We start from the raw sequence: 14375 nt of genomic DNA, 5'->3' as shown, positions 1-14375 counted from the left end.
CTTTTTTCATTTTGGAGTTGTTTACTGTGTATATATCTATCTATATCCATACACACATACATAGGTGTATATATGTGTGCATGTATATATGTGGATGTATCCATGTATGTATATACATATACATATATGTGCATACATACACATATATACATGCTCAATAAGACCAGGTGGCAGTAGGAGGAAGAGATTAACTATTCTTATCATACAGTGTAGCTAAGCACTCTTACCATGAAGTTCCTGGAGGTAACTAATATTTTTCTAGGCCATATTTGCTATTTGCATGCCCTCCCCAACATACAATCAATCAGACGAGAAAAATTTAGTTGCTCTTAATGTGGATTTTCTCAGTATGTGATATGCTTCTTACAGGTGAGCCCTTTTCATTTGAAGCTGATGGTAGCAACAAAATTATTTTAATGACCTCTGGTAAAGTATCCCATAGCGTTGCCTGGGCAGTTGGAGAAAATGGGATACCTTTGATCCCACCAGCATCACAGCAAAGCACTGGCATTCGAAGGTAATGTTTAATTAGTATAAATTGTAGAACTCAAGCCTATTAAGAGAAACCATGTGTCACATTCATTTTATTATTTTAATACAGCAGTTATTGGCAAGATTTCTTGCTCCTATATGTGAGGGTGGAAAATGTCACAGTTATCGGACTTTGTCTCCCAACTGTCCTGTTGCCTGGGATGCCCTTCTCCCCAACCCTGCACTCTCCTGCTTCTCTAAAAGCTATCCTACCTGCTTAAGTCCCATCTCTATGAAGTGTTCCCCTAGTTACCCTGTAATAACAAGTGTTCACATTTATATAGTGCTCTAAAATTCTGTAAACCACTAACTTCACAACAACTTGGGAGATAGATATTATCTTCACTTTACAGATAAGAGTCTTAGATATTTAAAATGACTTACTTGTGGTCACAGGACCAGGAAGTGTCACAGCTGGCTTGGTAATATCTCACATTGATCTGGGTTGGTTTGTTTTGTTTTTAAGGTCTACAAAGCACTTCCCTTGAAAATGACCTTCATTATATATTATATAATCTCTGTTTTATGAATGAGGATACCAAGGCTCAGAATTCTGAGGTTACATGACTAAGAAATACCAGATCTCAGATTCAAGCCCTGATGGTAAATTTAACTCCCTTTTCACTACACAACACCGCCTTTCTAGCCAACAGTGACTTCTGAACGTCTATGTATCATGTTAAGTACCATGTTAACATAACCATGTTACAAATAGACTGAGAAAAAATCAAAATAATAATCTGGAGCTTATTCTCCACCCCAATATGTCCTTGACTTTACTCCTGTCGAAGTCTTTCAGATTAATATGATTTAGATTCAATACACGAAATCTTCCATATTAATTAAAGCCTTTCATATAATCATGACAAAAGAAAAAGTATACACACGTTAAAAAGAGCCAAAGAAATAAAGGCTGGGGAACAGAGTGGAAAGAACACTGAAACTGGAAGGGGAAGGGAATAAACATTTATGAAGCATATATTATGCATCAGGCATTGTGCTAAGTACTTTGTAAATATGATCTCATTTGATCCTCACAACAATCCTATGATGAAGATTTTATAGTTAAGGAAACTGAAGCAAAGAGGTTAAATTACTTACCAGGCTCACATGTCTAGTACATTTCTGAGGCTGAATTTGAACTCAGATCTTCCTGACCTGGAGTCATATAAGTCATTATTGTTAAGTCATTCAGTCATGTCCAACTCTTCATGACCCCGTGGACCACAGCATGCCAGGCCCTTCTGTCTTCCACTTTCTCCTGAAATCTCTCCAAGCTCATGTGAGTTGCTTCCATGACAGGACTCATAGAAATCATAAAACCTACTTCCAAATCCTGGTTCTACTTAATACTATCTATTACCCTGAGAAAGTAATTTCCTCTCTCTGGATCAACTTTCCTCAACTGTAAAGAATTGGAGTCAGAACGGAAGATCTCAGAAGTTCCTTCCAGCTCTAAATCCTATAATCCCAATGATTGACTTGGATCTGTCTTAAAATTCCCTCCTGTCAAAAGTGGATGCTGGTCCACGAAGTTTTATTTTCCCTTAACTGTGTACTTAGCACATTGCCACAAATGGTCACCAGCTGAGTATGATTTACAGCTTTCTAGTGCTTCTATAATCTGAGGTCAATGGATTGCTTTGATTGGCCCAGTCCCCCCTGAGAACAATCAAAGTTCATTTTTCAAGCTGGTTCCCAGCATTCAGCACAGATCTGGTTTGGGTAGTTCCCATTTCTGTCAGCAATAATTCTTTTCATTTGCTTGGATTATACAAACATATTTTTTATTTGTTATCAAGTGAGGAATATACAGAAAGGGATGCACTGGTTGAGGGGAGAGGGAGTAGCTCTCAAAGAAATAAAAAGAATAGAACCATTATGAAAATCAATTGGTAGATTCTCCTTATCCTGATTAAAAACTCTAATTTTAAATCTTACCAATTTGGGACTTACTATGTTATTTCAATGCTTTAAGGAGAATTGATGCTATTGCATCCATTGGTGCATCAGGCTTAGCGGACATGAAGAAATTGGCAAAGTGGGCAGCAGAATCAAAACTGGACCCAAATGACCCAAACAATGCCTCACTGATGCAGCTAATAACGGTAAGGAACTCTCCCAATTCCACTCGTGTCAATTGTGTCTAAAAGTAACTTAGGATAATTATATCCAAACAAACAAACTTAACTGAAGGTGAATGAAATCTTTATTTTACATCAATACCTAGCAGTTAAGCTATTTTTGTCCAACATAACACTAGAAGTTTTGGTGATTATATCAGTCAGGGACCTCATTTTTTCCAGGCAGCCAATTGAATTGTTTTCTTGGAAGTACTCACATTAGCATAAAAATATAATAGATAAACAAATATACTGGCCGGGAAGTGCTCCTAGCAACATGTTCCTGTGATTGTGTTTATTATGATGATTTCATCAGTGAGATAATTATAACCATGGTGAAGATTTTCCATTTAGATTCTAGCCCTTTGGAGATTTGTCCCAATGTGAGTTCATATAATTTATAAACTATTTAATATTCATTATTAAACTTTGCTTTGCATAAAAACAGGAACCATATTTTAGTGTTCTTCACATCCTTCAGGGTCTATTGCAGAGTGCCTACTACATAAAAGATGCTCAGGAAATGTTTGTTGAAGGAATGAAAACTTTTTGCTAAAATACTCTTTCTTAATTCAGGTATTGTAGACATTACTAAAGAATAAATTTGTAAAATTTAAGAGTAGTCTAATTTGTTGCATGCAAACTTTTAAAACTATCTTAATTGCCATAAAAATTGTTTTACATGCAGCATATTTATAACTTCCTTCTCAATTTGTATTTCAGCTGTCTTCCTCCAATAGTAATAACATATCTGCATAGCATTTTAAGGTTCACAAATTCCTTTCCTCTCAAGTCTCTGAGAAGTAAGATAAGTATCATCAGTGCCATTTTACAGATTAGGAAATTAAGATTAAGACAAGTCAGATGACTTGCACTTGATCAAAGCTAGTAAGAAAAAAGTTTAGCTACAAAATTTAATTGCAAAGAAAAAGAAAAGGCTAAAAATGCCAAGCCTAACTTTTCTGTTTTACACATTTGGATCTATAAACATAATATGGTTTGAGAGTCAGCATGATATGATGGAAAGAGCACTGCCTTTGGAGGCAGAAGACCTGGACTTGAACCTCAGCTCTGCTATTTACTACCTATGTGGTCGATTCCCCTCAATGAAATTAGAGGTTTAAACTAATCTATTACTGAGTTCCCTTCCAGGTCCAAATACAGTGGTTCTCTTTGTTTGGTTTGTTTAGTTTAAAGCAAATATATCCCTAATCTCCCCACAAACACGACACACACACACAACTAAGTTGTGCTTGGTGGTCATGCCTCCTGGATATGGTGTCAGTACGCTGTTGGAAAAGCAAATGCCTGGGAGAGATAACTGGCAACACTAAAATGAGTGCATTTCTCAGTTAAGTGGCATCCAATAAACTTCTCCCTCTCCCACTTAACTAGTCATATCATCAGTCTAATGTACACTCACTAAGTCTTTGCAGGTATTTGAATCCCAGGAATACAATCTGTGGCTATAGAACAAAGCAAAACTCACCAATTCATCTGGGATTTGAACTTGTGACTGTGGTTTCCTCAAAACCACTGTCTTCTTGTGCCATTTTTGAAATCTAGAAGGGGCTTTTCTGGGTGTAGGGGAGCAATTTACTATTGCTTGACTCAAAGGAGTGGATAAATGAGTGAAAACGCATTCATCAAAGTACTCATTCTGTGGCCAGCACAGTGCTAAGTGCTGGAGATGGAAATGCAAAATCAAAGGCAATTTCTGCCCTCAAGAGGCTTTCTAAAATCCAAATTATAGGAGACCACGCACACAGGGAGTGGTGATCAAGGAGGGTCCCTACAGTTCAAGGAACAAGGATGATGAATGAGACCCTAGAGAAATAGATGGTTGGGAAATAGGTAGTGAAGTATGGGCCAGTTGAGGCAATCACTAGGGAGAACAGTGGGATCACCAGATGGAATTTCCAAAGATGAAAGAGTTTATAAAACCTCCAGAGTATGATCTCTGTTGGAAAGAGGGCCAGGAATAGGGAGTGAGAAAGAAAAGAGTCTTTTCCTACATACATGATAGAAAGTATGAGAAGCATTGTGTCTAGTTCAATGAAAAAGGCCTGGACCTGGAGTCAGAAGAGATTTGGTTCCAAACATTTGTCAATTGTGTGATCACGGGCAAGTCCTTCATCCTCTCTCACTCTCAATTTCCTCATCTATGGGCTGCCTTGCCCAAAGAATGCTTCACCCACTTTATTTTTTTTTTGTAATTTTTCTCATTACAAAGCAATTGTTTTACCTTACCTCTTGTAAATAACAATGCAAATTTTAGCTTGGTTTGGGAGATTCTCAATTCTCCTTCTATTCCAGGAACCAACTAGATCCATAACAGATTGCATAGGAAGTCCCCATGAGCTTTAGGAAGGGACTGTGTCTTATTCAACAAATATTTATTAAATGCCTACTATGTTCAAGGTACTACACAGTATGCTACATTTGTACATCTGTGTATCCTCCATAGCCCCTAGCACAGCCTAATAGGCAGGCAACATGGAATAGTAAAAAGTGCACTGGTCAGGAGTCAGGACAATTGGGTTCAAAGTCCAATTGTGACACCCACTGTGTGATCTTGGGCAAATTATACCATTTCTTTGATCCTTGGTTTTTCCTCCTCTGCAAAAAGGTTATGATAATATTTTTACCATTTTCTCAAATAATTGTTGGAAGAATCAAATGAGATAGTGTATATAAAGTTCTCTGTAAGCCTTAAAGCACTATATAAACATCAGCTCTTGTCATTATTATAAGAGGTACCAAGAACACTCAAAGTATTTTGTTCCCACTCTAGATCTTTTGCATTATTGAATAATTATCCTCCAATATTAAAGAATCTGAAAATTTGTCACCATCAATGCAGATTCCAACTGACCCCTACTCCTCCTATAACTTAATAAACAATCTTCAAAAGTTGCTGTCATAATTCAAAATAGCCAGCCAGGTGATGAGTCTCTCTGAATTTAGCTATGCTGATCTTCAAATGGCAAATACACAGCCCATCATTATGCCTATACTTGAAGCCTTTCCAGGATGTTAGAATCTAATATCTGCCTTTTAGATGGCTCTTTTAAGGTTTGCAAAGACATGTTACCTTATTTGATCTTCACAATAACCCTGTGTGGTACGTGGGGGTTTTTTTGGTTTGGTTTTGTTTTTTTTGCTTTTTGGAGGGCAATTGGTGTTAAGTGACTTGCCCAAAGTCACATGGCTAGTAAGTGTGTCAAGTGTCTGAGGCCAGATTTGAACTCAGGTCCCCCTGACTCCAGGGCTGGTGCTCTATTCACTCTGCCACCTAGCCGCCTTCTAGGTGGTATCATTGCCCCCATTTTTCAAATGAGAAAACTGGAATTGAAAAGGGTTAAGTGGCTTGACCAGAGTCACACAGCTAGTAAGAGTCCAAGGATGGATATGATCTCAGATCTTCCTGACTCCAAGTGCGGCCCTCTGTCCACTGAACCACCTAGCTGCCAAAGCCTGAATTCCATTGACATAACCTTAGAGAACACAGGGTCACCTTCATGCCGTGATGGGTACTATATCAGAATAAATACTCAAATAATTGCCTATTATCACAAGAGCTGACCTAAATATGTAGTACTTCTATCATAATAGATTCCACACACAACCTACAAAGACAAGTTGATTTGACTGATATGCATGTATAAGTTCATATTCCTTATTTTCTCTAGGTTGCTACCAGTGGAGACACTTATGTTCCAGAATTCTTCAGACTGGAGCAGTTGCAACAAGAATTTAATTTTATTTCAGACGAGGAGCTAAATAGATCTAAGAGATTCAGACTCCTACATCTCAGAACCTTGGAGGTACCAGAGTTCCGGAATTTTAAGCAAGTTCCCATTTATGACCGAGAAATCATGGAAAAGGTATTCCAGGTACGACACTTTCTCCATCAACATTTTTAAAGTTCTCCAGCTCCATCCATATGGGTACTTCCTACACCATGGCATGGTAAAGTGTCTAGTGATAAGTAGGCTACAGCTTACTACCCACAATGACTTTCATGTCAGAAGTGTATCAAGACTATGTATAGGGGCAGCTAGGTGGTGCAGTGAACAGATCACTGGCCCTGAAGTCAGGAGGACCTGAGTTCAAATTCGGCCTCAGACACTTAACACAAAAACTAGCCATGTGACCTTGGGCAAGTCACTTAACCCCAATTGCCCTGCAAAAAAAGAAAAGAGAGAGAGGCTATGCATAACCAGAAAAAGAGGTGGACCTGTCATATAACAAGAACAAGGAACAGGATGGTTATGAACACATGAATATATGAAATATACATGACAAATATATAATATGCATGTCATACATGAACTATATGAAATATTAAACACCTAGAGCAGAAGTTCTTAACTGTTTTTCGTGTCATGGACTCCTGTGGCAATTTGGTGAAGTCTGTGGCTCATGTTCTTAAATGCATAAAATAAAACATATGGTTACTAAGAAAATCAATTATATTGAAATGCAGTTATCAAAAATATTTTTTAAAAAACAAGTTCACTCCAAGTTAAGAACCTCTGAAGCAGGCCCCTGTGCCTGGTCCACAGTAAGAACTTAATAAATGTTTGTGGATTAAGTGATAAATCCTAGGATCATATATTTAGAGCAGTAAAGGACCTTAGAGTTCCTCTAGTCCAATCCCATCATTTAATGATATGGAAACTGAGGCTCAGAAAAGTTAATTTAGTTGCTCAAGGTCATAAATATCAAGAGTATCAAAGCTAGGACTCCAAATTCAGTGTTCTTCCTACTACACCACAAATAGTCATGAAAAGTTAGCAAGCATTTATGAAGTACCTACTGTGTGCCAAGCACTGTGCAAAGTACTGGGGATATAAAAAAAAGGCAAAAACATCCCCTGCCTTCAAGCAGCTCACAATCTAATTAGGGAGACATTGTGCAAGCAGCTATATACAAACAAGAAATTTATAGATGGATGGATGGATGGATAGACAGATAGATAGACAGACAGACAGACAGACAGATAGATAGATGGATCTTGATAGATATCCATAGACAGCTATTCTTTATAGCTATCTATAAATATAAGCATCTATCTGTAGATACCTCTATCAATATCTATATAAATAGATATCTACCTAATCCTATCTATTGATAACTATCTATCTACATATGTGTGTGCATATGTAAATATGTGTGTGTGTGTGTGTATGATAAATTAGAGATTATCTCTGGGGAAGGCACTAACATTAAGGAGGAATGGAAAGGTTTTAGCAGGGATTTGAGCAAAGACTTTCAGGAAGCCAGGGAAACCAGGAGGTGGAGTCAGAGATCTACCTGCAACATATTTCTCTGCCCAGAGGCATCTGTACTGTCTCAGCTTTCTGTTGGCTTTCCCTTCCAGGCCATGGGCCTTACTTTGGTCTCACCATTTGGTGTTTGCCTAAACTTGACCAATTCTTGTCAGCTTCCCACATCACAAATGTTACCAGGGTTCATCCCTAACTTTATTCTTCATCCTGAGATGCTTGCCTTCTTTCACGCCTAACCCTCCTTGTAGAGGACTGAATCCACAATCACCCTTGGGTCCTTCCATTATTGTTCTCCACTGCACCATATTAAGCATATACTAAACCTATTAACTGTTCAGCATACCTACATACAGACTTAGCCAGTTGTAGAGTCATTGGATAATAGATTTCAAGCTGGAAAGGACCATAGGGGATTTCTAGTCTAACTCCCTCATTTTACAAATGGGGAAACTGGAGCCCAGAGTATGACAGTGAATGGCCCAAGTTCCCATAGTAAGTCTCAGAGCTAAGACACAGACTCAGATTCTCTGACTCTAGATATAATGCTATTTCCACTACATTGTGGGTACCTCTAAGGAAAGACATGGAGAAGACTGCAGAGGAAGTAAAGACAGAGACAGGTTGTAATCGTCACTGAGAGTGGCTATATTGCTGAACTCACACATCCAGACAAGAACAGAATGCTCTAAGTTCAAATGAAAATAGATCATTACCAACTGAGGAGGTTGGATAAAGTTTACAATCTAGTTGGGGAGAAGAGATTACATGAAACAAAATCAAACAATGGAAGGTGGGACATACGTAAGCTCTTTATGATATCACAAATAATTTTAAATAATAAAATTACATTTTATTTTAAATGCAGGACTATGAGAAAAGGATACGTGACAGAGGTATAATTGAAACCAAAGATCACTTAGATACTCATAGAGCTATAGTGGCCAAGTACCTCCAACAGGTGAGAAAAGTAAATTCAATATTTTTCTTTTTTGCAAAGAATTGTGTGTTGTATATTATAAATTATTAGTAAATTACTATAGGCACTAATGTTATTTAGCATTGAAAGGAAGAAAAAGTCATGTGGGACTGATCCTGGACAGAAAACTCAAGTATATTGGGACAGAGGTAGTATTTTCTTCTTTTCTTCCAGTGGAAATGTGGGACTTTGGAAAAGAAAGTAAGGGATAGGAAATAAACAGCTGCCTATGTAGATAGTAATAAAAAACAGGATTTGGATTTCTGGACCACAACTAAACACACTGGAATTCAGGGCTTCTGGCTAGGGACAGAACATATCTCATGAAGACAGAAAAGAACATTTAGGCAATTTTCTCCATTTGATAAAGAAGAAGTTTAAACTAGAAATAGAGTGTTTCATTGTCAGTTTGAATACTTCTTGAAATGCTTTGTTTTGCCACACCAATAGCTACTGCAATATCTCTAATAGTCAATGAAGCATGTTCTTTAAAGCTACAACTGTCCTTAAAGTAAGTCATTTTTAAAAACCACAGAATTAAAAATACAATAAAAGAAAGCATAAAACACATAGATATGTATGAAATCTAGCACTTAACTAACAGAGAACTAATTATAGGGGAGGGAATCAACTCAATCCTTTTTCAACTTTTTAGGATCAAACATTGTGAATCAGACAAGTGTCAACAGAAGAATGAGCATTCCTGTCACAAAATGAAACCATATCAGAGTCATTGCTTGTCTCAAGCAATTTGTATATCACCTTAAGTATATATAAATATTTATACAATGAACACTGAGGGAATCAGGAAAGGCCTTATGTAAAAGGGAGCACTTGATCTGAGCTTTGAAGGAAACAGAATATAAAAAGCAGAGTTATGAAAGGAATGAGTTCTTGGCATGGGGGACAGCCTGGGCAAAGACATAAAAAGAGACTGGGTGTTGTGTATGAACAAACAGAAAGGTGTTCATTCAGTTTAGCTGGACTGAAGAGTGTGTAAAGATGAGTAATGTTTGATAAAACTGTAAAGGTCAGTTGATGGCAGATTGTGAAGGAATTTAAATATCAATCAATCAATTAACAAGCATTAGTATCAAACAGAAAAGTCAGTATTTGATCCTAAAGTTAACAAGAAGCCACTGGATTTTACTGAACAGGGGAATGACATGATCAGACCTTTGCTTTAGAAATATCACTTTGGCCTCTGTGTGAAGGATAAATTAGAGAGATCAAAGACTTGAGGGAATTAAAGCAACTAAGAAGCTATTGCAATAGTCTAGCCAAGATGTGATAAAGTCCTAAATCAGAGTGATGGCCTTGTGGGTGAAGCTGTGGGATAAACAGAAGTCATGGAGGTAGAAATAACAAGATCTGCCAACTGACTGAACATGTGAGATAAGGGAGAGTGGAGAGTCAGGGATGATTCTAAGGATTCACACTTGGGAAACTAGAAGAATGTAAGATTTTTCCAGCAGTTGTGTCTCAGAAATAGGGAAGTTTATTGAAGGCTGGATTTGAAGGGAAAGATAATGTGCTTTGGTTTGGGGCATTTTTAATTTGACCGATGTCTCTTTGATACCCAGTTTTGAAATATCCCATTGGTAGTTGGTCATGTAGGACTATGGTTCAGGAGAGAGACTAGGGCTGAATGACCTGGAAACCATTTTCACAGAACTAATAATAAAATCCAAGACAGCTGATGAAATTGCCAAGAGTAGACAGAGAAAAGAAAAGAGTTTGAATGCTTAGACTTTTCCTCCTCATTGAGATCAGTGTAGATGATATTGACAGAATTTTACTTTTGAGGTGTTCCCATTGTTCTTGAGTCCCTTTTCCTTTTATTGTCTCAGGTCATGGAGTAATGCCTCTCATTTCTCTGAAATCATTGCAATATGTACTCCTAACATCAAGAGTGAATGAATATCACACTGCCTCCAGGACTCTCTTGTTAGGTTATCAAAAATCCTAAAAAAAAAAAAAAAGCCCCTCTTTTCCAAGGCTCTCATCAACTCCATTTTACCAACCTCATTGGTCAGAATTAAGTCTACTGCAGTAGTTTCTCTCATTACTTCCTCTGCCTTCTGAGATATGGAATTGTCAGCAAGGCACAGTCAAGATTTTAGCAGAGTAAGACGTAGCACATGTTCAGCTAATTAAAGTCCCTATCACTACTATACTTTGGCTCCATGCCCCTTTTATGAATTGCTATGGGAATTCATTATCTCTTTCTTCTAACTGACAAAGTAATAATATAGTATATTACAAACACTTCAAATTCTCTCTCCATTTGTTATCTTTCAGACACTGTCCCCCTATGCTTTCACAGTAGCATTTGTGGATTTTCTTGTAGATGCATGGAAAATGGCCTAAGTAAATCCCTTCCATACATCTCCTCCCTACCCCTGATCCAACTAATTTATTTTACCATAATCACTATCTACATATTAAAGATTAAAAGTAGCTCCTCCCCACAAAAAATCTTGGGGATCCCTATCATAGGAATAATTATTAGGTGATTTTTAAATGGACTTAAAACTTCAGGATTAAAATTTCATTTTGATTATTAAGCTCACACATAATTAGGCATCAATTTAGATGTATAAGAGAGGGGCTTTTAGAATCATACCCAGACTTTTAAATTTCATTAGAATAATAATCTATAGTTCATTTTAAAGTAATAATCTACTATGACCAAACAAGAGCTAGAGAACATTATGAAATGCAAAATCAATCATTCTGATTACATTAAATTAAAAAGGGGTTGTGCAAACAAAAGCAATGTAAACAAGATTAGAAAGAAAGCAGAAAGCTGGGAAACTATTTTTACAGCCAGTGTTTCTGATAAAGGCTTCATTTCTAAAATATAGAGAGAACTGAGTCAAATATATAAGAATACAAGTCATTCCCCAATTGGTAAATGGTCAAAGGATATGAACATGCAATTTTCAGAGGAAGAAATGAAACCTGTCTATAATCATATGAAAAATGCTCTAAATCACTATTGATTAGAGAAATGCAAATTAAAACGACTCTGAGGTACCATTTCACACCTATCAGATTGGTTAATATAAAAGAAAAGGAAAATGATAAATGCTGGAAATGTGGGGGAAATGGAACTCTAATGCATTGTTGGTGAAGTTGTGAACTGATCCAATAATTCTGAAGAACAACTTGGAATTATACCCAAAAGGCAACCAAACTGTGCGTACCCTTTGATCCAGCAATAGCACTTGTAGCTATGTATCCCAAAGAGACCATGAAAAAGAGAAAGGGACCCTACATGTACAAAAATATTTAAAGTATCTCTTTTTGTGGTGGCAAAGAATTAGAAATTGAAGGAATGCCCCTCAATTGGGGAATGACTGAGCAAGTTGTGGTATATGAATATAATAAATATTATTGTGCTATAAGAAATTATGAGCAGGCAGATTTCAGAAAAACCTGAAAAGATTTGTATAAACTGATGCTAAGTAAAGTGAACAGAACCAGAACACTGTATACAGCAACAGTAACATTGTGGAATGGTTAAGTATGATGGATTTAGCTCTTCTCGGCAATACAATGGTCCTAGACAATGCCAAAAGACTCAAGATGGAAAATGCTAACCATATCCAGAAAAAGAACTGTGGAGTCTGAATGCAGATCAAAGCATATTATTTTCATTTTATTTTTTTTCTTTCTTATGGATTTTACTTTTTGTTCTGATTTTCTTTCACAATATGACTAATGTAGAAATATATTTATCATGATTGTACATGTATAATCTATATCAGATTGCTTGCTATCTTGGGGAGGGAAAGAAGAAAAAAATTGGAACTCAAAATTTTACAAAAATGAATGTTGAAAACTATCTTTACATGTAATTAGAAAAAATAAAATACTACCAAGGAAAAAAAATCTATAAGGCTGCATGAAGGAGTAGATAAAGTACTATATTTTGAGCCAGGATACCTAGGTTCAAATCTCACCTCAAACACATATTAGCTTATTAATATTAGTCACCTCATCTCCCAGAGAATCAGTAAAATGAACTTCAAGTCCTGTATAAACGTGGATTATTATCATGAATTTTCTAGGAAAATTGCAAGTGAACCTGACTTTTTCCCTCTAGGTTAGAGAATCTGTGATAAACCGCTTTCTAATTGCAAGGCACCACTTTCTTCTTTCGGACTTGGTTGTAGAAGAGGATGTCCCCAATATTAGGTAGGTAAGGGGGGAGGGGGAGTGGGGAATGTTCTTTTTATAATTTTGAGTTTTGTTTAACTTGCCATCATTAGGGTCTTTTATCAAGGAAAGATGGCCTGTGAATGTAGGATTCCCTTGTCATTCAAGTCTCATTGTGACCCAGAATATAGCTGGCAACACATATAATAAAGTCTTTGCTATGAGAAGGAACCATGATAAGTGACAACACAAAGCCTGCAACTAGTCTGCTACAGCCTCCTTTCCCCATGCCCACTTAGCTAGAGCCTTTCTCATCCCTTATTTCATTTCAACAATAAGTGTTTATCAAGTGCCCATTCTTGTGCCAGGCATTGTTACCAGATACTGGGAGAAATTCAAAGAAAAATAATATGCACTCCCTGCCATCAAGGAACTTTCAGTCTGTTAGGGGCAATGACACATACAGAAATAATGATGTTCCAAACAGAAACAAAATACTCTAAGGTCTGAGAAGGGAGAAATTGTTTTGGATTTGGGGGGAAATAGGACTGGGCAGGGCAAGTAAATCAGGGTTAACCTGATAGCATTTAAGATGGTCCTTGAAGGATGGTTGTAATTTCATCTGGTGGAGATGAAAGAGGAAGGTGTTCCAGAAATAAGAAACAGCATGGACATATATACAAAGATGGCACAGGGGCGGCTAGGTGGCGCAGTGAATAGATCGCTGGCCCTGGAGTCAGGAGGACCTGAGTTCAAATCCAGCCTGAGACACTTAACACAAAAACTAGGCATGTGACCTTGGGTGAGTCACTTAGCCCCAACTGCCCTCCAAAAAGCAATAAAAAAAAAAAAAAGATGGCGTTACCAATTGCTTCCACCTTCTCTCTTCCCACAGAGCTGTTACCCCAGCTAGGTTTTCTGTAGTCTTATTTCTTCAAGGTATCCTTCCAGTTCATTCTAACTCCCTTCCTCTTCCCATGCCCATCCAATTTTTACCATACCTCACTATGATAGAAGCATAGGGATTTGACAGATCAAGGAGAATAGTCAATGGCAATGGTGATGGGATGGATCCAGCTATACCTATGGGGAAAACACTATGGCCACAACTATTGGAAGGATACCCGGTATATTTATATAAGTTGTTAGTAGACTGTATTTCTCTTGTGAACCTCATTTCCATAAAAATAACCTCTACATTTTCCCCAAAAGCCTGATTCCTCATTCTTCCCTTTCACATAGTCTATATTCCAATAGAGCTGGATTACTAGGTATTCCTCAGTCTCA

General features: G+C 37.2%; 1 protein-coding gene across 1 annotated transcript in view; it reads left to right on the top strand.

The window, feature by feature from the left end:
- CC2D2A (coiled-coil and C2 domain containing 2A) overlaps window positions 1-14375 on the top strand; it is a 342921-nt gene that overhangs the window by 283304 nt on the left and 45242 nt on the right. Inside the window, exons 21-25 of the mRNA XM_069074941.1 lie at window positions 370-517; window positions 2510-2639; window positions 6347-6550; window positions 8814-8906; window positions 13036-13127. Of these exons, the coding sequence (XP_068931042.1) occupies window positions 370-517; window positions 2510-2639; window positions 6347-6550; window positions 8814-8906; window positions 13036-13127 (667 nt within the window). The remainder of the gene's footprint in view (window positions 1-369; window positions 518-2509; window positions 2640-6346; window positions 6551-8813; window positions 8907-13035; window positions 13128-14375) is intronic.

Source organism: Petaurus breviceps, unplaced genomic scaffold (genome assembly GCF_028583685.1).
Source record: "Petaurus breviceps papuanus isolate PSGF00001 unplaced genomic scaffold, PetGlider_PUasm1.0 140, whole genome shotgun sequence".
Classification (NCBI taxonomy): domain Eukaryota; kingdom Metazoa; phylum Chordata; class Mammalia; order Diprotodontia; family Petauridae; genus Petaurus; species Petaurus breviceps.
The sequence above is the reverse complement of the archived record's forward strand: the minus strand, read 5'-3'. Positions and strand labels throughout refer to the sequence as shown.